The 24,253-nt window shown below is 37.5% G+C and overlaps 4 protein-coding genes across 4 annotated transcripts; 2 read left to right on the plus strand and 2 right to left on the minus strand.

The window, feature by feature from the left end:
- On the plus strand, positions 1-2,643 carry LOC125210398 (uncharacterized protein At5g41620-like). The gene is made up of 3 exons (XM_048109957.1): positions 1-258; positions 1,176-1,301; positions 1,582-2,643. Exons 1-3 carry the CDS (start codon positions 1-3, stop codon positions 2,641-2,643), a joined length of 1,446 nt encoding a protein of 481 aa, XP_047965914.1.
- On the minus strand, positions 2,282-4,503 carry LOC125212789. The gene is made up of 8 exons (XM_048113050.1): positions 4,136-4,503; positions 3,925-4,076; positions 3,754-3,856; positions 3,526-3,642; positions 3,278-3,448; positions 3,079-3,205; positions 2,830-3,002; positions 2,282-2,657 (listed from the first exon to the last, which is right to left on the minus strand). The coding sequence occupies exons 1-7, from the start codon at positions 4,403-4,405 to the stop codon at positions 2,887-2,889; spliced, it is 1,056 nt and encodes a 351-aa protein (XP_047969007.1). The 5' UTR covers positions 4,406-4,503; the 3' UTR covers positions 2,282-2,657; positions 2,830-2,886.
- A 5,126-nt stretch (positions 4,504-9,629) lies between these two features.
- LOC125214150 (BTB/POZ domain-containing protein POB1-like) lies at positions 9,630-13,487 on the plus strand. Its single transcript, XM_048115054.1, has 6 exons — positions 9,630-10,132; positions 10,970-11,140; positions 11,359-11,477; positions 11,568-11,631; positions 11,936-12,215; positions 12,479-13,487. The coding sequence occupies exons 1-6, from the start codon at positions 9,931-9,933 to the stop codon at positions 13,290-13,292; spliced, it is 1,650 nt and encodes a 549-aa protein (XP_047971011.1). The 5' UTR covers positions 9,630-9,930; the 3' UTR covers positions 13,293-13,487.
- Positions 13,488-15,247: 1,760 nt separating this feature from the next.
- Positions 15,248-17,057, minus strand: LOC125214152 (6-phosphogluconate dehydrogenase, decarboxylating 3, chloroplastic-like). Its single transcript, XM_048115056.1, has one exon. The coding sequence runs from the start codon at positions 16,892-16,894 to the stop codon at positions 15,428-15,430; it is 1,467 nt and encodes a 488-aa protein (XP_047971013.1). The 5' UTR covers positions 16,895-17,057; the 3' UTR covers positions 15,248-15,427.
- Positions 17,058-24,253: the final 7,196 nt, after the last annotated feature.

Consider the following 24,253-nt stretch of genomic DNA (forward strand, 5'->3'; position numbering starts at 1 on the left):
ATGGAGAGTGAAGAAGGGAGAAAAGAGAATGCAGAAATTAAGTGGGAAAAGCTGTGGAGAGTTGGGAAGAAAGGAGGAAACTCGACTCCTGCAGCTTCATTTTGGAGAGCCAATGCGAATCAATTGCATCACAATGTTGGGCTCATTTCTTCCAGAAAACTTGCGGCTGCTCTGTGGGAGTTCCATCAATACATGCCGCCACTTGATAACACGCGCCGCCGCCCTCCGCCGCCGCCTCCGCCTACTTCTTCTCAACTGGTAAAAAACAAGAAGAATTATAGATGCCCATTGCATTCATTTTTTAGCTCTTATTTTAGTAGTAAAAGATTTGTGAGGTGAATTTGTTTATGTTATGTGTTTGATAGTTTGATAAGAGTTTTTTGCTAGGTATTATGTGCATTAAAGATCTAATTAATTTTTTACTTTAAAAGGTGCATGCAATAATTAATACTCTTTGACTAGTCAATGTGATTGTTTCATTCAATCTTATACTTTCCCCTCTGTCTAATTAGTTTTCTTTTGCCATTTTAATTAGTTCTTGAAGATAGTCCATTTTTTATTTTATTTTACATTTTATTGGATTAATTTCAAAAATAATTATCAAACTAGGAGTAGTATATAATTTATTGTACGAAATTTTATTCTTTATACTCCTACTCATTTAAACTTCAGTTTAATTTTATTCTTTCTTAGTTAATTTAGACAAGATTTTATTTTTACCCATTCTTTTGGCAAGAGTATTAAGACAAAAAGGAAAGCTATAATACTTTTTCCCAAGATTTGTCCAAATTGTTATAAGTTTAATTTAAATAAAAATGGTCAGGACTTAGGTGACATTTTGATTGCCTTTTATAATAGAAATAATTAAAAAAATGAATTAAATCCTGAAATGATATAAATTATAAAGTTTGGTATATTTATGTTGAAACAAATTAAGGTTTAATAACTAATTTGATACTAATCCACTTTTAACCATGTTACAATACTAATGATGTGAGTCTTATTAGGTGTTGCATTTGAATATATCTCTTGGTTTGTTGGTTAAGATAGATAAGATAGATAACTCCTCTATCTTGGAGTTATACGATCAAAAATGTGTTCATATCATATTTTACTTTATCTCATCTTCCTTATCAAACGGTACGCATGGTAACGGATTCTTTCTTAACATCCAGCCAGAGAGTTCGAGTAATTTAAGGAGGCGTGTCGCCGACTTACTAAAGCAGCATCATCGCTCAATTGAAACGAGTAATCACGCTACACAAACTGTGTCACCTTCTATCTGTAGCAGTTCAATGGAGGTTAAAAAACCATCTTTTCTTTTGTACCTTTTGATTTCAAGTTGATTGTCAAACTTGAATGATTTCATTACTGTCATCAGCTAATCTAAAACTCTAATTATTCATTTCAGATATGTAATCAACATTCTTTAGTGCTTTGTTTAAAGTTTTTTATAACAGTAGTAAAAATACAAACAGGCTGCAATAGATATGTTGATAATAGGTTGTTAAATGTTACTACTAATTTGTAGTAATACATCTGATTATTGAAGTAGTTTTACTAATTATTTTTCTGTTTCAGATTGCACCATGTTACCCTGCTACCCCTTCCAGCTCAGTCGAATTAAACGGTGAGTTATCCTATAGGTCAAAAACATCGACGAAACTGCTTAAAGTTTTGAACCGTGTCTGGGTCCTGGAGGAGCAGCATGCCTCCAACGTGTCTCTCATCAAGGCGTTGAAGAAAGAGTTGGATCGTGCTCGTTTTCAAGCAAAGGAGTTGTCGAGAGAGCAGCCGATGGAACGTCTTACTGGAGGTATACTACTTAGAACGAACAAGGCTAAAGTTCACTCCACACGAGACGAACTTGAGCAAGAGAAGAAGTTGAGGAGCCAATCGGAGAGCTTACAAAGAGAGTTGGCTCAGGAGCTTCATGAGGTGAAACGCTCTGTAGCTAGAATTTCTAAAGAGCTGGAGAAAGAAAGGACGTCGCGTGGTTTCTTGGAAGAGCTTTGCGATGAGCTGGCATGGGGAGTGAGGGACTGTGAAAAGGAGCTTCATGATCAGAGGCAGAAATCTGATACATATTTGGGTGAGAGAGACGATCATGATCAGTTGATGCTTCGTATAGCTCAAGCGTGGCTTGATGAACGGATGCAGGTGAAGCAGCAACATCAGAAGACTTCAGTGGAATCAATGGCTAGTGCTCGTCCAGAAGAAGACGATGGTGATGGATCCTCGAGTAGTCAGTCTACTTGTTTTGAAGTGGAAAAGACAAGCAAACGCAGCTTGAAACCGCAAGGACAGAAACTCCTAGAAAACCATTTTGAGAAAATGTTGAGGATAGAAGAGTTTAAGGAAAAACTCGAGTCCTCTGATAGGACCAGAGCCTCGACTCCATCGAGGTTACAGGCAAAATTTGAGGAACATATGGCTCAAGCAATGTCAAATAGTACAAGTAAGCTGATTAATAAAGATCGTGTAACAGCTTCTTCGTTGAGGAGGAGTTCCCAATGCCCGACACAGGCATCAGAGACGCCATTGAAGCTTCTCTCCGAGTTGAAGGAGCTCTCGGAAGCAAGATCAGGGGGTTCAAAAGTCACGCTCACGCCAAGAAGCTCCGATTTACCGTTCAAGAGATGACTAATATATTGTTCCTGCAAGTGGTTAAAATTTCTGATTACTCAAATTACTGATAAGATTGAGACCTTCTTAATATTTCAAATGTTTATTTTATACTGGAAATGGATCATGAATTCATCAATCTAATGCAGTATTAGTTTAATCTATTGTTAAAAGTATGATGAATTGTGTAATGTCATACTATACCAAATCTAAATATGGCAGCCATAGATGTCCAAGGGAGAAGTAGCCTCCATCGTCTGATCATGATATCGGGAAGACAAACGAGGCTTCTCTTTCCTTCGGGTTCCCTTCTATAATCGAAAGAGTTTTTCCATCTAAATCCACCACAGCTGTGCATAGGGTGTGAAGCAATGGACCTGAAATACCAAAAGAGGTACTACTACAATTTATGCTTTCTAAATTGTTGTGACTTGAATTCTTGTTTATCCATACCTGTCATGTAGATAGGATACTTTTCATTGTTGTTGTTGTCTCCGAGAAGGGACATAAAGTCGCTTCTTGATTCCGATGGCAGCACAGTGGCTCTCTTTTGTCTGCTCATTGAATTCTCATCTTGTTCCTTCACAATCAAAAGTCGAAAAAGTTCTAAAAAATAGTCTTGTGAAGAAAATTGTGTTTGTATAAAACCTGCCTGCTGCACTTTAAGGTGAAGGTACATGTTGGCATGGAAGAATGGTGCTGCTCCTACTTCATGAAACGAGCAGCGATTTCTTGATGCTGTTTCTACGTTCAAAATCCTTCGTGTGTTGACATCGATCAAATTGTAGCTATGCCCTACAGAAGCTTCTGATGAAGAAATCCTCTGAAGCCACACACCTCATTCAATCAGAATGATGAATCTTGAGCATTTGCATTATTATAGTATAAAGCTTCACTTACTGCGACGGCATCATCTATGTTTTGAGCTTCGAGCAAGTCCCTTGATATGAAATTCCTTCCGACCCCTCCTGCTGCGATCTCATGCCTCATAGGCGGAACTGAATTCAGCGTAAACGCCTGCAATAAACTAGGAATCCTTAGCAAACAGAACACGGCATCTTTCTTTTAGTTGAAACTAAGATTGCATTTCTCTCAAGTTCTCTGCATTTTGCTTATTGTAATAAATACCAGTCCATGACTGTTGAACCCGAAGGCACAGCTCGGGAGCTCGCCTGCATACGTATAAGCAGTGAAGGAGACTCCATTTCTCAGACTCCCCTTAACCAAATAACTGCAGCAAGATTGGCAAAAAAGGTGAGTTTCATCACTCAACTCAAACAACATTTCACAGCTACATACGTATGTCCAACCAGCGCCACGTTTGCATCCTCGTTGTGGGCTGCCACAGCCACGGATTCACCAACAACGAGGATGTCGCTGCAGTCATCATTCGTGTCATCCGCTTTAGGGATAAACGGGAGTATCTCTTTCCGGAAATTCACCAGCATTATCTGTTCCATTAGTCATTAGCATTCCATCAAGATTCAAGAAAGGCATAATGAACAAATACCTCGAGGAATGAGGCACCGCTGCCTTGAGCAGTTCCTCGGAGCTCGTCCCAGTAGACGGGGAATTTGTTCATGTTGGTTTGAGAGAGGGATGTGAGGAGTGGAATGGACTGTGGAGAGTGAGCAAATGGGAGCATCTGCTTCTGCAGAATTAGATCATTTTGAAGCCTGCTTTTGATCATGCTGGAGAATCTTTGGCCTATGAGAAACCCCATCTCGAATCCATCTTTGCAGGGACCAACTTCAAACATTTCCAGCCTTTTGCTTTCCATTTAGATTTGGCTACTCAACACCAGTTTTCTCTGTTTTCTTTCTATGATACTGTGTTTGTTTCTTCTTCTTCTTCTTAATTCTTATACTGCCTTATCTTCGGAGTAGACTTTACTCTTTTGTCCAACCTTTTCAGAATTATATTTAACCACGCTTTTCAAAAAAATCATATTAACACGATTTTAGTTGCTTTAAGTTCAAAGTTGCTACATCCATTGTTTTTCCGTCTTCTCTCTTTCACACGCGCGCGCAATACGCGCACCTAAATATATTGGATAAAACTGTAGTAGTATAGTATAGTTTTAATGATAGATTAAAGTCAATTTTTTAAGAAGGTGATCATTTTATAATTTTGATCCAAAGTATTATACTCAGTCTCATGTCTGTGGATGTGGTCGATATTATTAGTGATGTGTAATTGATTAAAAAAAATTTCATACTTAAACTTGGTTTAATTTTAGGGGACGGCCTCAAATGGTGCAACTAATTTATTTCTTTAGGACGAAGGGAGTATAATTTTGCATTGATTTTAATTTTTTTGTTGTTGGATTATATTTAATTAATTTAACATATAAATTCAATTAATTTTTATAAAATAAACATATTAATTTATAAATCATTTATACTACATATTTAAACAATGCCGCCTCCACCACCGCCCCCATATCACCATCCTCTCCCGGCTTCTTTAAGCTCATCATGCTCGTGCGTGCACATGAGACCAATATGTTTGTATAGATTGATCGAGTTGTTAACAACGTGACATCTTAAAACAAAATATGCCATCTCAAATACATTAATAGTATAAAATAAATTAATAAATAAAGATTTTAACATGTGTAAATTATTAAATAAGTACTCACCACACTTGAACGCCTATAGGAGGGAAGGAGTAACTAACATGAAAAAACAAAGAGGGGATTAAAAAAATAGATGCATATGAAATAAGAGTAATAAATGTAGTACTCCCTCCGTCCGCGAATAGGAGTCCCGGTTGGCCATTTTCATCCGTCTGCCATTAGGATTCCCGATTAGACATTTTATCTTGGGAGTATAAAAAATGACCCCACTGTTCCCTTAATTTAGAAGCTGCAATTAATTTTAAATTAAAAAAAAAAAAAACTTTGATTGCAATTTCTCACTCTCTCTTAATGTTAGATTTCATTATTCCAAAGAATAAAACAAATAATAATATAAATGGGTCCCACATTCCACTGTCACACACTTCAATTATTACACTCAAACTTTTCTTAAAATACGCACCCAATTCAACCGGGACTTCTATTCACGGACGGAGGGAGTAGTAAATAAATAAAAGGGAGCTCCCTTCAGTCCAAGAACAGAAAGGTTAAGATTCAAGTCAGCTCCCGTATCATTCACTCAATTGCAAAGTAATATTATTAATTATTTACTCTGTATTTGGGTGAATGAAATCGGCAGCAAATCAAATCCTACAACTCTCCATGGCTGGACAGAAGGAAGCTCCCTTTGTAATATATCTGCATAAAATTAAAACATTAATTATCAAACACAAACAGAAAACAAAAGTTAATTCCTAGAGGCGTATATAAGCTCCACGATCTAAATTTGAAATATTTTCCTTCATTCGTATTATAATGTATGAATGCATTGCTACCTCTATTATGAGATTTATTGGGTGGAGCAATGGCCTTATATAGATGGGGAAATGATTATAGTATAATAATGTGAAAGAGATCAAAGATTCATATTCTTCCTATTGAGTTCCTCCAATTTATGAAGCTCTTTTCCAAATGCCATTTCTTTTGAAAATTATTTTAAAACTCAAGTAGGATTATATTTTATTATAGCTTGCTTAGTTGTCATCTGGAGTATTGAGGCTGGATTATATAGAGCTTAGATTTGCTTCAAAAAAGTAAGTCAAGTGTCATACATTATCTCCTCCAAAGTAATGTGGCTAATTACTAAAATATGATTAATGGAGATGCTTTTTGGTAACTTACAAATGCATAGTACACTTGAATTGGATTAGTGGGAACAACGAAGAAGGGCCGACATATTATCCTTTGCTAGTACTTCCTCTGCTTCCAAAGTTTGTCTCAATTTGATCCGGCACGAGTTTTAAGAAATTGTTTGACTTTGTATTAAATGAAGATGTGTAGCGGAATAAGAGTCTCACGTTGAGGAGATTGAGGATGTATTTACTGTCTGCTTTTGGTAAGATTTCAAGTGAGACAAACTTTATGATCAGATGAACGAAAATGGTAAAATGAGACAAACTTTGGAGGACGGAAAGAGAAATATTTTATGTGATATTAATCACTGGATAAATATCAATCAAAAGCTCTATTATAATATTAATAAAAATGTGATGCACTATCAATTAAATTTTCAAAATATTGATGTTGTAAATATATGTCCTAAACGATCTACAGTATCAGTTGGGGCTAATTGATTGTGAATTCATACACTATAGTCAGATTTTTAGTTCTCCATATACTACGAAGTTGGTGACAAAATATAGTACAAATACAATCGATTTCATAATTTCCTGGAGTTCAAATATTGCTCAAATCGAACTTGGCATGACATTAAAGACAGCGATTTAGGTTATCCTAGAATTTATATAGAAAAAAAAAAACAATACAAAAATGTACACAAGAACATATTCTCCATAAGCCACTATTTACTTAGTTTTGCATGGTTTAATGTGCGGCAATTGTTGGAAACCTATTAATGCTGAATTCAGTGCACACAATTTAGAAGTACAATTAAGGAGATATGCTTGAGCCTTATTCTCTTCCAACTCCAAAAGGTGTTGGTATCTCAATATATACAATCCATCTCTAGATTACTCTTGTCTGGGAATCAGTTTTAATTTATTAATTTTTTAAGTTTTAGATGTCTCTATATTCTTTTCACCAGAGTGATAGCTGCATCCATCTTCATTTAATTTTCATGCCAAAGTGTGAGTTGACACCACCAGTCCTTTGACTGTTTACGAATTAATAATGGATGGAATCATCTAGAATTAATATTATAATAGCCCATTGATTCGTAGTACTCCCTCCGTTCATCATATATGACACACTCCTTGTGAGCATATGTTTTTAAGTAGTGATATTTACATGATCAAATGAATAGAGAATAGAGTAAGAGTAATAAAAAATGTATAGAGAAAAAAATACGAGAGAGAATCAAGTAAGAGAAAAATAGAGAGATTTTTGTCATAAAAGGAAATATTTTACTTATAATAGGACGACTCAAAAAGAAATACACCTCACTTACGCAGATGGAGTATTATTTTTTGGATCATCCCAATCCCAATACAGATGAGTAATTTTTTTATGTCAAAGTTAAATTCATTTAGTTTCTCTTATTTTATTTTTGTTCAATTATTTGTTTTATTCACTCATATTTTAAATATTCTTTATGTATCGACTTTATTCTCTCTCGTATTGTATCGCACTACACATAATTCCTTAAAATATTTATTCATTAATCCTCTGGGCTTAAATGAAACACATCAACTATAGTGTGACAAAGATATTACTAGTACATTAAAAAAAAGATGATTATGAAGTTTATCTTTAAAAATATGATATATTCAAATCTTAATATTTGATGAATGATTATAGATTTTTTAAAAATTTGTTAATTAGTTCATATATTATAATTTTAAAAATTCAACATCTACTCATATGAAGTACTGTTAATATTGGTTCTTCCTTTAGTTATGCACTTACTTTTAAATAGAATAAAAAACACGAAAAATGATGTTAATACAAAGCCCGTAAATGAACTTAAATACATTATTTAAGTTTAGATTAAGTATAAATGAGATATAAATATAAGTTTTATTTATAAATATTTTTAATCTCTCATTGAAATACATAAATAAAAAATTTAAACAAAGTCCAACCCAATTCGACCTAATTGCCAAGTGGGCTTGGGCCTCGATATAGGCGGACCTGGCCCGGCCTGGCCTAACCCACTTGACAACTCTACGAAAATGATGCTCAAAATTGAGTCTTTTGTAGTGTTCACAATGTTCAAAAGTTGTCATGGAAAAATCCTAACATGAGACTTACACTAGTAGTCCAAATGAGCAAAATAATACTCCCTCTGTCCCCGATTAAGAGTCACACTTTGACCGGACACGGGTTTTAAGAAATGTAAAGAAAAGTTGGTTGAAAAAGTTAGTGGAATGTGGGACCCACTTTTTTATATTGGTTTTATAATAAAATGTGAGTGGAGTGAGTTAGTGAAATATGAGACCTACTTATCATTTATGGTAAAAATGAAGTATGACTCTTAATTGGGGACGGACCGAAATGGAAAAGTGTGACTCTTAATCGGGGACCGAGGGAGTACAAGTCTTGGTAAAAATCGTATCTCGAGCAAATTGCCCGATCGGGCAATCCCAAGTTCTCGGGTCGCCCGAGTCGGGCAAACAGTCTAGACGTGTAACGCGGCAAAACACCCGATCGGGCGTTTGCTGATCTGACGATTGCCCCAGTCGGGCAAACTCTTTGGACTGTTGAGACATTTGAAATGCCCGATTAGGCATTAGCTGATTTCCCAATCTCCCAATTGGGGCAACCTTTCTGGGCTGTTGGGGCGAGACGCTTGATCGGACATGGGCGGACCCAAGTAGTAGTAGGGAGGGGCTTAAGCCCTCATTAAAATTATTTTTTCAACTTTTTTCTATTAAATTTTGTTAAAATTTATTCAAATTTAATGTAAATTATGTGTAAAAGCCCCTATAAATAATCTAAATCACCTAAAAAATACTTTGAAATAAAATTTTATAAATTATAGCCCCTCTTGATATTTATTTCTGCATCCGCCCATGTGATCGGGCATTAGCTGATTTCTTGATTGCTCAAGTCGGGCAAACCTTCTACCATCCACTATTGTTGTGCCTCAAAGTGACTTAGCACAAGGTACCCACAATTTGAGCTTATTCTTCCATGTTGATCCGACATATGAATGCGCTCAAGGCTTCTTGAATTTTTTTTGTTATAAACCTCGTCCGTGGCCAATGTAGATCCTTGATCGGTTTTGCCACATGGTGTTATCGGTTTTTGATTTACTAATTTGATTAGTTACATTATTGAGATATTCATAATATCTTACCACTTCGATTGTGTAGAAAATTGACCACAAGGTTAAAATTGATGACAGGCATAGATAGTTCGTATGTAGTCCTACTTAGTCAACAAAATTAAAATGCTAGTTTGTCTGGCAAGGTATTCAATCGACCTCTACTAGTTTTCAATCCTTATTCAATGTACTCTACAACCTTTTCATTTCAACAAGACACGATTTAATTTTACAAATTCGGAAGAAATATTTTTGCTCTACACTCCAAATCAGCTGAAAAGCCCAATAAATTCAAGAACAAACACCCAGTAATCCCCTTCAAAATTTCAACCAAATTCAGTTCATCCCCCCTTGCACATTAAGTCACATTTTTCTTCGATTAAAAAGCGGGCTTTCGGGTTAGAAAGTTGCATTTTTTTTCCTGTCCGAAGCAGCTATTTTAATGGCGGCGGCCGCCGGTTCGCCTGAATCCCCGCCTACCGATTACGGGTTTGCCTTTGACGACGCCAATTTCTCGGATAGGGTTATGCGCATCGAGATCATACCCGATTTACCGCGATCCAAACCCGACCCGGATGATAACGACGGTGATTGGACGCGCAGCCGGAAGCGTCGCCGCGATGACCCCCTGTCTAATTCAAATGGTGCGGAAATACTCTTTTTTTATGCCTAATTTTGTGAACCTGTGTTTATTGAGCTCAATGTTTGTGAATTTGTTGTTTACTTGGTTCCCCTTTTTTTTGTAACTGAGGTTATTCTCTGTTTTATTTGCCATTTTCCATAGTTTTGTGGGTTTTAGACTTTTAGGATGTTTTTTCTGGAATTGTTTTTCTTGTATTGCAAATTTTCACTTTGAAGGGGAATTTACGGTTGCTCTGTATACTATTTATCCAGTACATGAAGAGGGCATTTAATTGTGAGTGAATCAGGATTAGGGTTTGTGGATTAGCTTCAACGGGAGTATGCCATATAGTTTTGGGCTTTCCAGCCTGTGGTCTAAGTAGTTGTATTTGGAGATCAAACATAGGGGAGCCTTGAAAGTTCACATGCTTATTGTATTATCCCTCGACTTTAAGTATTGATGTGTTGATAATTGTTTGACAGTAGATGGTGTAAAAGAGGAAACTTTTTTTTGGTATGATCAATGTGGTGTGGTTTTAGTGTTTCCGTTCTCTAAGCATTGGCATTTTAATTGTCTTAGTTGTATTGATGAGTAATGATCATGTGAATCTTCATTACCATCTGAGCACTCTATTAGTATTAGGTTGTTTTGAATGAGAATCTGAGATATTAGTGGTGCGATATTTTGATTACTTTAGGCAGAAGATGTACTTTCGTATACTTCCTTTTTGTGGATTGGTTCTCCTAGAGAGTAGAGAGACAAGAAGTCATCATATAAAAGCTTGTGACTTTACACATGCGTTGTGAATATGTCTGCCCACTAAAGTCTTAACTTTGTTATTTGTGTTTGGAATGTATAGACCTGGCAGAACAAAGTGAAGTTCAGGTCTTGAATAGCAATATACCTGATTTGGAAGATGGTGTTACTTATGAAAATCAAGAGGAAGCTGTTGCAATGATTGAAGAGTTACCTGTGAACGAAGAAATGACTGTGAACCAACCCAGTGGGACTGATTCCTGCTGCCTTGCAGGTGCTTATGTGATCTAACTTGCTTTTTAGAAATTTGTTTCCTAATTATCTCAAATCTCGACCCGAGTTTTTTCATCTAGAGGAGTAGCACAAGATTTGGATGCTTGCCATACCTTAATTACTCAACTGGACTTGGTTTGTTACATTGGTTTTTGGGATTTGATTGTTGCAAAGTATGTTTTTGTGTATGTAAAAAAGTTCAATTTCATAATCTCACAGGTCCTGAAGTTACTAAGGACAGTGAGCCATCATCTAGCACGGAATATTTACCCGTTCAAGTTAGGACTGTACACATCAGCTCTCCTATTTTGGCTGCACGGAGTCCCTTCTTTTATAAGGTAAGTTTTTTTAAATAGTGTTCTTTTGTTAATTTTCCCAGCTCTGTGTTGATTTCTCTCTCTCTTAATGTTCTATGTTGCGTTGTCAAGTTGTTTTCAAATGGAATGAGGGAATCGGAGCAGCGACATGTAACATTACGAATTCAAGTCTCAGGTAAGCAATATCTGCACACCTGAGTTGAATCAATTTGTGAATCAATCACTTTTTTATAGAGAATGGCTGATATTCTGTGATGCAATTTGGTCTAATTTAATCTCTCAACCCCTATATTTGGGCTACTGCCATTTCAAGGAAAAATATTTGATAGCATCATCTATACATATATATTATGGATTTCTGCATGTTAACACACATGGCAAAGCCCTCCCCCCATCCCTCTCATGTGTATGTGTATGCTTGTGTCCCTATCTTGCTAATACTTATATTGAGATTGTTTGGTTGCTGCTTTGGTGAGCAGAGGAAGCTGCCCTCATGGATTTGCTAAGCTTCATGTATAGCAATACGTTACAAAGAACTACTCCAACTGCCTTATTGGATGTATTGATGGCTGCTGATAAATACGAGGTTGCATCATGTATGAGATACTGCAGCCGATTACTGCGCAGCTTACCAATGACTTGTCAATCAGCCCTGCGTTACTTGGATCTTCCTTCAACTGTTTTAATGGCAGATACAGTTCAGCAACTAACGGATGCTGCCAAACAGTTTCTTGCTGCCCGCTTCAAAGACTTAATCAAGTGAGCAATATATCCAAAATTATACTATCTTACTATCAGATGAAGAATATACTTCAGCAATTGACAGTATACTGCGTTAATTGATTGCTCCATTTTGGCCATTTCAGTTTGAATCAATTGAAGAACAAATTATTACATATTACCTTCTCTGTTATAATTGTTGTTTAAAGTCAGACAAAAGTCCATTGCATCTTTAAATTTGTTATGTTCACTTCTCATCATGTTTCCTTGCTTCAATGATGTGATATTTGTTCTTGTTTTAGGTATCAGGAAGAGGTTATAAGCCTGCCTTTAGCTGGTTTTGAGGCAGTTCTATCTAGTGATGATTTGCAAGTGCCCTCAGAGGATGCCATTTTTGAGATTGTGTTGAAGTGGGCCCGAGTACATTACTCAAATCTGGAGGAACGACGAGAGGTTCTGAGCAACCGTCTAATACGTTTGATTCGTTTTTCATGCATGACTAGCAGAAAGCTAAAGAAAGTCCTAATTTGTGGTGACATCGACCCCATATTGGCATCCAAAGTCGTTCTTGAGGCTCTCTTTTTCAAGGCCGAAACTCCTCATCGGCAGCGCTCTCTTGTGGCAGAGGATGCCAATGCTTCATACCATCGACTCGTGGAGAGGTCATATAAATACCGGCCAGTAAAGGTGGTTGAATTTGAATCACCTAGGAAGCAGTGCATAGTCTACCTGGATCTCAAGCGAAATGAATGTGCGCAGCTCTTTCCCTCTGGTCGGATCCACTCACAGGCTTTTCACTTGGGTGGGCAAGGGTTTTTCTTGTCAGGGCATTGCAACATGGATCAGAATAGCTCTTTCCACTGCTTTGGGCTGTTTCTGGGTATGCAAGAGAAGGGTTCAGTTTCCATCACCGTAGAATATGAGTTTGCAGCAAGAATGAAGCCATCGAAGGATTTTGAGAGCAAGTACAAAGGGAAGTACGTGTTCTTGGGAGGGAAGGCCGTGGGCTACCGCAACCTATTCACGACGCCGTGGACTGCGTTCATGGCCGACGACAGCCCTTACTTCATCAATGGCATTTTGCATCTTAGGGCGGAGCTCACAATCAATAAATAACATTTGCAAGGTTTGGTGTAACATTTTGCTAATGAAATTCAGCCATGTGTATTTGCGATGGTTGCTGCTTAGTACAACTGCTGTTGTTGTAGGCCCATGATGTACATATTCATCGGTGTCTCAGAAATTCTGTTTTATGTGCAGCAGTTTGCTTGAGAATTAATCAAAGCTCTCAACTTTACCCTACTCTACTAATTTTCTCTTCATTAGAACAAACAGATAATTTGCCAATTCACAAATCACACTATTGTTTGTTCGCTGCAGTTTTAGGCATCCATTATTTTGCACAAGAATTTGTGTGACATGGCCTCCCATGGGCCATGATTTGCAAGAACGCCTCACGATGCAGCCTCTCAACCATAACCCAGTGCTGTTCCTTCTTCAACTTCAAGATTTTTGGAATACCTGTTTAAGATGAATGGGGAAATCTTGTTGGTTTTCTTGATTCACCGGTATTAGGAAGCTATTGCAGTTGTGAATCACGTTGAGGTTTTTTTGACTCGGATTTGGTTAGGTTAATTGGGTCTAGGTTTAGAGAGGCTGCGAGAGGTGGCATTGATCTTGAAGGAGACTTGTGTTTGAGTGAGTTTGGAAGAATTTGGATGCAGGGATATTGTATGTACTTCAGAGTGATCGGAGAAGAGATGGAATTTATTTAATATGAATACTTGTTACATCTTACCTCTTTCATCAAGCTACAAATATAAGTTTCATTTTATGGATCTTAATTACAGGATGAATGGGTGAATGCACTATAAAAATTAAAAAAAAATCAATACATCCTGATCAATCTGCTGCACATTTTAGGGTCTAGAAAATGAGGCGTAGATCAACTTCAAAGTGCAATGAAAAAAAAAGAAACAATAGCATTCGCTGCTAACACCTCCCTTCTATCATCCCAAACCTCTACTTTAGGAAATCATATTATTAACTTGGGTCCATCTATCACTCAAGGTTAACTTTGTCACCATCAAAACAATATAGTAGTATATATAAAGCCATCAAACAAATACAGACAAACTGAACTCCCTCATGGGACAGAAGAAAAGCAAGCTGTGTTTCATCTAGTTTTTGAACTTGGTCCACTGCTTAGCTGGTTCTCTGGACACCATTCCTCATGACCATACTCTGGGAGTCATGAGTCAGCAGAGACAGCACTCAGACAAGCTCTATGATGCGCTCTCCAAATATATAGCTGGGATGAAGGTTTCTGTGGTAGGACTCAGAGGCCGCAGAACTATGAAGAAAGGGGGGCAATTTTAGCAGTTTCCTCGTCCCACCAAAGACACTTCCTGTGCCATATGTGAAGAGAATCCTTGTTGTTTACCACAATCTGAGCAACTACTCTTCTTCATACTACAGCTTATCAGGTTACACACTCTTGACCCCAGTTGTTGGTTTTCTGGTCTATGATGCATCCTGTTTGAGCAGCAAGAATTGCTCAAGAGTCGAGCTCAGCACAAACGGGAAGAGGCAACAAGGGCGCAAAATGTGCTGCATTTGGGGCTCTTGAGAATGTGTTCCAAAGTGATCTAAATTCACCTAATGGAGTATATGTTACAGCAAAAGGCCATTTTTTGACATACTTCACCAATCACCACAGTTACTACAATCAAGGGATCACTCAGTCAAATATGCCCTCTCCCCTTCTAATCTATGAACGTTTTGACATACTTCACCAATCACGACAGTGTGCCCAAGTATGAACAATACATGTTTTGAATTGGGAATTTTAAGAACATAGTAGACTGATTATTTACACTGCACATATGAATCAACTATCCTATACAGATATCTTTATCAGAAGCAGGAGATAGTCAATCTCAATTACCAGAATTGCGGTAACATGTACATAGTTGTAATAAGATTTGCCACGAAACAGTTAAAACACAGATCCTAATGGAAAAACCACATAAAACAGGTCACGGAAGAACTATACAAATCAATACAATCAATAAGATCAATTCAAATACGGCATGCTTCTCTTATTAACTGCATATGCAACAAACAATGCAAAGCTACAAAATATCTTTGTCAACAACAAATTCTCATCAGGGGATACAACTTCAATTCAAGCTTAATGCCTCAAGAAAACCATAGGAATAACAACCAAACCTCAAACAAGGCCTTCTCCACTAGACCCTGGCTTTACGAGCAAGCTTGGACCACTCAGTGTGATATGCTCCCGGGCGATCAACCCTCTCATAGGTATGCGCCCCAAAGTAGTCCCTCTGCGCCTGCACAAGGTTAGCAGGGAGCCTCCCGCGCCTATAGGTATCAAAATACTGCAAACTAGCTGACATTCCAGGAACACTAACACCCTTCTGAATCGCCAACCCCACAACTCGCCTCCAAGCCGCCTGCCTCTGCACCATCTCCCTAGCAAATTCTGGATCTACCAGCAAATTAGCCAGCCCCGTATTCCTCTGATAAGCCTGCTTGATCCTGTCCAAGAACACAGCCCTAATAATGCACCCACCTTTCCAAATCCGTGCCAGCTCCCCCAAATTTAATCCCCACCCCTTCTCCAAACTCTTTGCCCTCAACAGATTCATCCCTTGTGCGTAACTGCAAATCTTTGATGCATACAACGCCTGCCTAACATCATCAACCAACTTTTTCTTATCCACGCCCCCCACATTGTTGATCTCCTCCGTCAACCCTTCCTTTCTGAAAATCTCGGAGGCAGCCTGTCTCTCATCCTTCAACCCGCTCATATACCTGCTGTCCAACGAAGCAGCAATTGTGGGAGCTGCAATTGAAAGCTCGGCTGCCTGCTGCACGGTCCACTTTCCAGTTCCCTTCATCCCCGTCTTGTCAAGAATCTTATCCACCAAATGCCCCTTCCCGGATTCATGATCCTCCACCTTAAAGATGTCGGATGTGATCTCAATCAAGAAGCTCTCCAGCTCACCGCGATTCCATTCCCCAAAAATCTCGGCGAGCTCATCGTTACCTAAACCCCCAACATTCTTCAACACATCATACGCCTCAGAAATGAGTTGCATATCACCATACTCGATCCCATTATGGACCATCTTCACGAAATTGCCGGAACCCCCTTCACCGATGTAGGTGACGCAGGGACCATCGTCGACCTGAGCCGCGACCTTGTCTAAAATATTGTGAATATTCAAGTAAGCACGGTGGGAGCCACCAGGCATCAGAGAGGGACCATATCTGGCGCCGTCCTCGCCACCGGAGACGCCCATGCCGAGGTAGAGCAGACCATTGGCAGATGCATCGACCATGCGGCGCTCGGTGTTCTCGTACCACTCGTTTCCCCCATCGATGATGGTATCACCAGGCTCCATGTAGGCGGAGAGGGCGGCGATTGTCTGATCGACCGGCGCACCCGCCTTGACGAGGATGATAACAGAGCGCGGCTTCTGGAGGGAGAGGACGAAATCCTTGGGGTTGTAGTGGCCGGTGAGCGGCAATTGGCCCTCGCGGTGGGCGCGATCTAGGGTTTCGTCGACTTTGGATGTAGTGCGATTGTAAACAGAGATGGGAAACCCTTTTTCGGCAATGTTTAGGGCCAAGTTCTGCCCCATAACTGCCAAACCAGCGAGACCGATTTGCGATAGCGTGGCTGACTCCATTTCTCGGAATTTGGCGAAATCAGAGAGATCTAGATTTTGGGGGAAAGTCAGTGTTTAAGCTGAAGAAGTGAGTAGTATATTATATTCAGATGAGCCGCCGGAGTGACGGGGGAAATGACGCAAATGCCCTCGGGGGATTTGAATATGGCGGACCCGTCGAGGGAGCGAAAGGTTGGGGGTGATTTGCCTTTTGCGATGCGATTATACCTATGCGGACCCCTGAAACGGCGTCGTTCCCTTCTTTAGGGTGTTTTGGTGGGACCTGAACCAATATCCCTTACATTAAAAGTTCCAGATGTGAAATAGTTTCGAGTGTCACTTTCTTATTTTGTTTCTTATACGTATGAAATGATTTTTCTAAATCTTTATTATAATAATATAAATTTTATAGTTCTAATTTTAAATCAAAGTATATGTCGAGGGTTGGCATTGTGGGGTTGTTGGGCGACGGACCTACTACTATTCAAGTGCAAGGTCCTTCAAAATTAATTTCATTTAAGCATATTTGAACCCTATGATAAGATGAGCTACATAACAACTAATTGTTCTCTCTTATTTAGCATATTTTATTAATTTTATGTTAAAATTTATGTCGTCTAATACCAAAATTATTCATGGTAAAAGAGTGTTATTTCTATCACTAAAATAGAGGACTAATTCCATTTCACAATAGCATGTGGTTAACACTTGTTGGTTTCTGGATTTATAAGATATAAGTCGGGCGTAATACAATTTAAAAGAAAGAATACAAATGAACTAACTGAATCGAAATTACAACGGAAATTTCGAAACAAATAAACCGTAAAAGGAATAGCCGAGTCGAGGAGGCCTCTTTCCAGCAAGACGAGATACGCCCCGGTAGTGCTCTTCGGATTGGCGTTTCGTCCCCAAAGATAAAACGGATGAGTCTCTGGTGAAGCAGCACCGCTATCAACAGAGCTCCGGCGAACTGGATGGAGGAGAGGGCAGAGTTTCGACAGAAGAACAATGCAGAGAGAGGAGAGAGTGTATGATGCAGAGTGTGGATTCTAGATTCTGGTGTGTAGAATGCTAGAATGACTAGCCTATTTATAGGCTCAGTCCACTGTAGGGGTCAACGCAGCCTTGATGGCATGTCATCAATGCCAGACCGTAACGGTCGTCGGTTACGAGTTATAACGTTCGGGCGTTACACGCTCAGACGCTTCTAGATTCAGTCATGACGTGGACTGTCACGTGTAAGCCACGTTGGCTTACCGCGTCATACTGACGAGGTGTCATCCCGCTTGGCTCGCTGACGTGGAAACGGTGGTGGTCTAAAAAGAATTAGACCCTAGACCCACTAGCCTTGGGCCAAACCCACAACCAGGCCCAAAGACCAAGTCCAAGTCCAAGGACACGGACACGGGCTCGGGCTCGGGCTCGAGGCTCGCGGCGGGGTGGGCGCCGGTGAGCGTGTGCGCGCGTGTGGGCTCTACAACCCATCTTAGTCCACTATAATTATTCCATGTAATAATCCTTCTTATTAAATACTAGTTTAATAAGGTTGTAACTTCCAATATGGGATAATTAACTCTCTTAATTATTCCTTAATCTTCTCCCATAGCTCATTAAGTTTGCAATTTTGCACAACTTTAATCCCTTATTTCTCACTCACCGGGAATCGGATTTGAGAAAATGAATATACCACGGTCATCTACTCCGAACGTAGATCGACGCTATATCATTTAATTTCACAAAATTAAATGTCTCATTGAAATTATAATTGGTCAAAGTTCATTGACCGGGCATAGATTCCAACAACACTTTACACTTCTTTAACCAAAACTCGCTTATTTTTGTTATAGCGAAGTACAAATATTTTGAATGGAAATAATAAAAGGCGTAAGTAAGGTATCGCATTGCCTAATTTGAACTTAGCCCAACCTATTAACAGACTAATATTAATATTGGTCTGATGCTTAAATTATAGTTGCGTGTATTTGTCCTTATATTAATGTATATTAATGAAACATCGATCTCATCGCATACAAGAATTAAGTTATAATTTCCCTTATAAAAGATATTCATAAAATAGTGTAAGATTTTACAGCACTGTATATAAAATAATTAACAATTTCAGCACAAAGAAAAAAAATTACTATTTTAATAAGCAAATTGATATTTTAAACTCCATTAACTTAATAATTACTGTTGATTTAATCATATTCAAAATGACATACTCCCTCCGTCTCAAAAAAGTTGAGTCGTATTTCTTTTTAGTCCGTCCCAACAAAGTTGAGTCATTTCCTTTTTTAACAAAAGACAAAACATCTAATCACTCTTTTTTTATTCCATCATTTACTTTACCCTCTCTTATTTTTCCTATTTTTTTCATCTCTCATATTATTTAATATAAATTCTTAGCCTCCGTGCCCAAAAGTTTTGTCTCAACTTTTATGGGACGGAGGGAGTACTTTTTATTAGATACTTAGTAAATAAATGTATGTATTTCTATTTTCAATAAGCAACGTTTTTTCTCTAGTAATTATTTTGTTCTCTATAAAGGAATTTAACTATTTTTTGTCATTATTTAAGACAGTCAACCATCTTCTTTGCTGTGATAATACAGATTTCAATATCTCTTTAAATTCTGCCTTATCCAAGAAATGAGCCATTTATGAGTCAGGAGGCATTATCAATTAATTCAATAATTTTGGCTGGAAAAATATTTCCTATTTGCTTCAATCGTAATATTTCGATTTGATTCTCTATTTTTGGAGAGCGTTTTTAGTTAATATTACACGGAGTGCTATATTTTTATTAGTTAGTATTACCTCCGCCCTACTCCCTCCGTCTCGGCTTAAGCGAGACGTTTCTATTTTGACACAAGAATTTAGGCAGTGGTGATAAGTGAATTAAATTTTTAGTAGTAAACTAAGAGAGAAAGTTAAAAAGGAAAAAAGTAAGAGAAAGAATAAAAAAAAGAAGGAAAAAAGTAGAATAAAGTGAGAAAGAGATAAAATAGGAGAGATGAGAGGACATGCAATAAATGTCGTATTTTACTTTTACTATAAATAGTAAGTAGGCCAACATTCCACCGACTTATTCCACTTACATTTTACTATAAAAGTGAAACTCATATTCCAATAACTTATTTTCTTTACATTTTTTAACACTCGTGTCATAACCAAATAGGACTACTCCTATTGCGGGACAGGAGGAGTATATGTTACTTACCGACTCTTTTACATACTCTTTGAGCTATGATTTTAGGATGTTTTAATTTTATTTTGTTTTGATATTTCTGTCAATTGTTGCTTCATAGTGCAAAAGGGCACGTGATACGACCATAGAAGCCGTGCATCAAAGTTCATATATACAGCTGGCTTTAATCAGTATTCTGCCTGTTGAGATGACGCCCAAAAGCTTTGAAACTGCCACCATTGTCTTTGTCTTCGAGAGAGATTCGCGTGGGTATCTTACACGCCCCAATCGAAGTCCGGAGGAGGGAGTTATGGCCGTTTTACAGAAGTCGCGCTGTGCAGAAAAAGTTCCACCTGGCCTGGTGGCTTTTGGTCACCAAATTCCACCTGGGCAAGTGGCTACCCGAAGGCATGGCGGAATCAGCAATTTCCACCTGGACGGGTGGCTTTCGGTCACCAAATTCCACCTGGGCGGGTGGCTACCCGAAGGCATGGCGGAATCAGCTATTTTCACCCGGGCGCGGGTGGCCCACGCAGATGCTAGATTTTGTGGGCCTTTTTCTTGGAATTTGGCCTTCAATTATAAATAGGACTTTATCTCATTTTCTTCTTTGATTGATTAATGAATTAAGATATCTCATTTTTGAGATTTTACTCTTTGAGGATTGTATCCAATCCTTCCTTGAAGGTTGTTTGTCTCTCTCCTAGATTTGATTCAAGTAAAGGTATGCATCAATTAGGTGTATCCATTGAGTAGTGGAGCCAAGGGGTGATAGAGCTAATGAAAGTTGCCTAGGGTTGTTTCCATTGTTTTGGTAAAGGTCCTATGGTTGTAGCTCTTTTATCTCATCATTATACACATGCTTTCCTTTTATAATCTACCATCCTTTCTATTTAGATTCAATTTTTGTGATTGGATCTACTTTATACTTTGTTTATTTGAGAAATTGAAAATCAATCTCACAAAAATATCTAGATCAAACATCATGAAAGGGTAATTTCTTGGGAAATGGATCTTAAGATACTTGGATCCACATCCGCACATAACTTACTTTAGGATTTTGAGTCTGTTGTGGTTTGTCATTTGCATAAAGAAGGTAATTTTGCAGCTAATTTTTTATCGTATTTTTTTATGACTTTCTTAGAGGAGTTCCTGTTTTAGAAACTCAATCGAATGTCTAAGGAGTTGGTTATTTCATGATAGATTAGGTGTTTTTTATATTCGTTATTTTCTCTCCATTAACCACTAATCAGCAAGTCATATAGCACTAGCAGTACTAACCATCGGCGGATCCAGGTGGGGTCGGCCGATCCCACCGTGGGTCCATGAATACCACCGGAAAATACCACTACTCAGCATGCCGACAATCAAAAACCCTGCTCCGACCCCACGGCAGCCTTCTCCACATAACCGAAGCAGATAAGGCAATGAAACTAAAAATTAGAGAAACAAAGAAGAGAAGAGATATACATATACATCATTATAGTAGATAAAAAAATTGATAAGATTTCGATAAGAAATTTGGAAGAAAGAAAGAGGAAAAGTGAGAATTTTGCAGAAGAGAAGTTTGGGGAAGAAGATGCGTTGTTCGGTCTTCATTCTTTGAGATTTGGGTTTCAAAGATGTGGGGATTTGGGCTTCATAAATTAAGTTATTTTTTTTAATCGATTTTTTTTATATGAAAATCATCACAGCTGAATAAATATATTCATTATTTATGTTCGTAGTACTTTAATTTTAACAATTTTCAAATTTGGTGTTACAGATATTTAGACTATTTAAGTCATCAAAAAATATAATATAAGTATTGAATATAAATTTTATTACATAATAGTTTTTTATTACTCCCTCCATCTCCAAAGAATATGCACTTTGGGGACAACACGAGTTTTAATATAAAATTGGTAAAGTAAGAGATATGTAGAGAGAAAAAGTAAGTAAAGTATTATTAATGGAGAATGAGTCTCACCTTATTAGAGAGGAGAGACTTTCCAAAATAGAAAGTGCATATTCTTATGTGACGGACTAAAAAGGAAAGAGTACATATTCTTATGAGACGGAGAAGTACAATTTAAAATAATAATTATTTAAATAAATATATAGTAATATATTTTTCACTATGTTCGACCCCACGAGTTTTATATCCTGGATCCGCCATTGGTACTAACAATCTTTGAAACTCCACGACTGTTAAAAGTCATAAATCAAACCCAATTAATCCATTATAAAAGAATTGAAAATCCAAATCATTCATAAATCAAATCTAGAATCAAAATCATACGTTCTTGGAAAATTTCAAATCGTCCAAACCCGAACTAAGCTACTAAATCATAACATGCTGGCATTGTTTTGTTGATAATGTTATTTTAGTTATATATGGAATTTAGCCTTCACCTAGTTTTCCCTTCATAACTTTTTCCTTGCTTTCCTAGTCACTCTATTTTAACTGTCGTCCCAGATCACGGCTCTCTTTAATTTATATTACTTGTTTGGATTTTTTTAATGTTCTCCTTGTTAGGAAAGTCATGTTGAGACACTGAACCTGAAGAGCGAGCAAAGAAGACAATTGTTCCTGATTCATGCTGTGAAACATGCTGATGAATGATGTAAGGAAGTTTTGCTGCTCAACTTGGGCATTAGATTGTCACCATTCCTTGCTAATATCCATTTGAAATAACTTAAATGTATAACTTAATGACTTAATGTACATTTCTTTAGTCGATTGAATATCCTAACCGTAACACCATTTTTAGTGGTGCGTGTGTTACCCAATAGTAGAGCTGTTAATTATAAATCCAAAGGTCTTAAGTTTGAGTTCACTATAAGAGCATTAACAGTGAGGTGTCCTATAGGGCAGTCTATCCTTAGCCACATTAGTATTTTATCCTCTATCCCATTCACCTTCAGTGGGACGCCCTATACCCACCCTATAATTTTAACCCATATTTTGTATTTGTTTTTTATTTTTATGTTTGCAAATATATCAATTAGCAAGAATAAATATAAAAACACCACGTATGAAATGCAAATCCTATTGTCAGTATTTATTTTTTATTTTTTATATTTTGTGCTTGCAAATATGGAAAATCATCGGAATTCATTATTGAATATTGAATTTAGAGAGAAATTGAGATGGGGAAGAGAGTTGAGTGAAAGGTTTGAAATGAAGTAAAAAAATTGGTGATATATATAGAAGAAAATACAAAAGAAATTTTAAAAAAAAAATGAAAATTTGTGCATCGTTCCGGACCTATCCTCCTTACCCCCGCAGTGGGGTGGAGGATAGGCCGGAGGATGCAAAAAATGGTTCATCGTCCGGGTAGGATGCATAGGGCGCGGAGGAAGGAAATCGCATAGTCCGTGGAGCTACAGTGGAGGACGATGGGGCGGACGATGCATCGGGCGGGCTATCGTCCACCCCACTATGGATGATCTAGTGTGTAGTTTTTATTTTTATTTTTATTTTTTTGTGAGAAATGAAGAGCTAATGGTTAATGGTGGTGTTTGTAGGAGCCATTTGTGCATCTGCTTAATTTTGTGTTAGTGAGAGTGAGAAAGATAGTAGATGACAAGTGGAAGAAGCTTTAAGCTGTTTAAGGCTTTTGCAGACATTAGATTGTTTTGAGAAATAAATGTACAAGTGCAAACCTCAAACATTTGATTGTGTTTAAGGCTTATGCTTTTCAAATTTCAGTATAGGCTCGTGCACTCCAAACTCCACAGTCCACACAAGATGCTTAACTTCAAACATGGATCAACTTGGAAATATATGTACTTGAAATACAGAAATGAACGTTTTCTTTTTCTTAGAAAAAAATAAGGTAAGATAATGTTAGAATTTAGATTATTTTAATTAGATTATGAAAATTAAGATATTAAAAAGAACGGGGTAAGGTTTCTCACTTTCTCCCATCTATCATAGTTAAATATAAAAAAGATAAAATTAAATCAATAGGAAACTTTAAAGAGAATATATTTTCTTTGGAGTTATAATAATTATTAAACGAGCCACAAACAAAAAAAGCCCAACGATTAAAAAAAAAAGAACAAAGATAAATCAGTTGGAAGCTACTAAAAAACAGAAAAAGATAAATCAGTTAAATATAAAAAAGATAAACGAGCCACAAACAAAAAAAAAAGCCCAACGATTAAAAAAAAAGAAAAAAGATAAATCAGTTGGAAGCTACTCCGTTT

The sequence above is a fragment of the Salvia hispanica genome, chromosome 3 (assembly GCF_023119035.1).
Source record: "Salvia hispanica cultivar TCC Black 2014 chromosome 3, UniMelb_Shisp_WGS_1.0, whole genome shotgun sequence".
NCBI lineage: Eukaryota > Viridiplantae > Streptophyta > Magnoliopsida > Lamiales > Lamiaceae > Salvia > Salvia hispanica.

What these genes read in the sequence shown, in the direction of transcription:
- LOC125214150 (XM_048115054.1), top strand. Translation starts at nt 9,931, where the DNA reads ATGGCGGCGGCCGCCGGTTCGCCTGAATCCCCGCCTACCGATTACGGG. An exon ending in GGAGTCCCTTCTTTTATAAG is followed by an intron (nt 11,478 to 11,567) that starts GTAAGTTTTTTT and finishes TGCGTTGTCAAG; the next exon opens with TTGTTTTCAAATGGAATGAG. An exon ending in CGCTTCAAAGACTTAATCAA is followed by an intron (nt 12,216 to 12,478) that starts GTGAGCAATATA and finishes TTCTTGTTTTAG; the next exon opens with GTATCAGGAAGAGGTTATAA.
- LOC125214152 (XM_048115056.1), bottom strand. Translation starts at nt 16,894, where the DNA reads ATGGAGTCAGCCACGCTATCGCAAATCGGTCTCGCTGGTTTGGCAGTT.
- LOC125212789 (XM_048113050.1), bottom strand. Translation starts at nt 4,405, where the DNA reads ATGGAAAGCAAAAGGCTGGAAATGTTTGAAGTTGGTCCCTGCAAAGAT. An exon ending in GGTTCAACAGTCATGGACTG is followed by an intron (nt 3,643 to 3,753) that starts GTATTTATTACA and finishes AGTTTATTGCAG; the next exon opens with GCGTTTACGCTGAATTCAGT. An exon ending in TTCACCTTAAAGTGCAGCAG is followed by an intron (nt 3,206 to 3,277) that starts GCAGGTTTTATA and finishes TTGATTGTGAAG; the next exon opens with GAACAAGATGAGAATTCAAT.
- LOC125210398 (XM_048109957.1), top strand. Translation starts at nt 1, where the DNA reads ATGGAGAGTGAAGAAGGGAGAAAAGAGAATGCAGAAATTAAGTGGGAA. An exon ending in CGCCTACTTCTTCTCAACTG is followed by an intron (nt 259 to 1,175) that starts GTAAAAAACAAG and finishes CTTAACATCCAG; the next exon opens with CCAGAGAGTTCGAGTAATTT. An exon ending in TCTGTAGCAGTTCAATGGAG is followed by an intron (nt 1,302 to 1,581) that starts GTTAAAAAACCA and finishes TTTCTGTTTCAG; the next exon opens with ATTGCACCATGTTACCCTGC.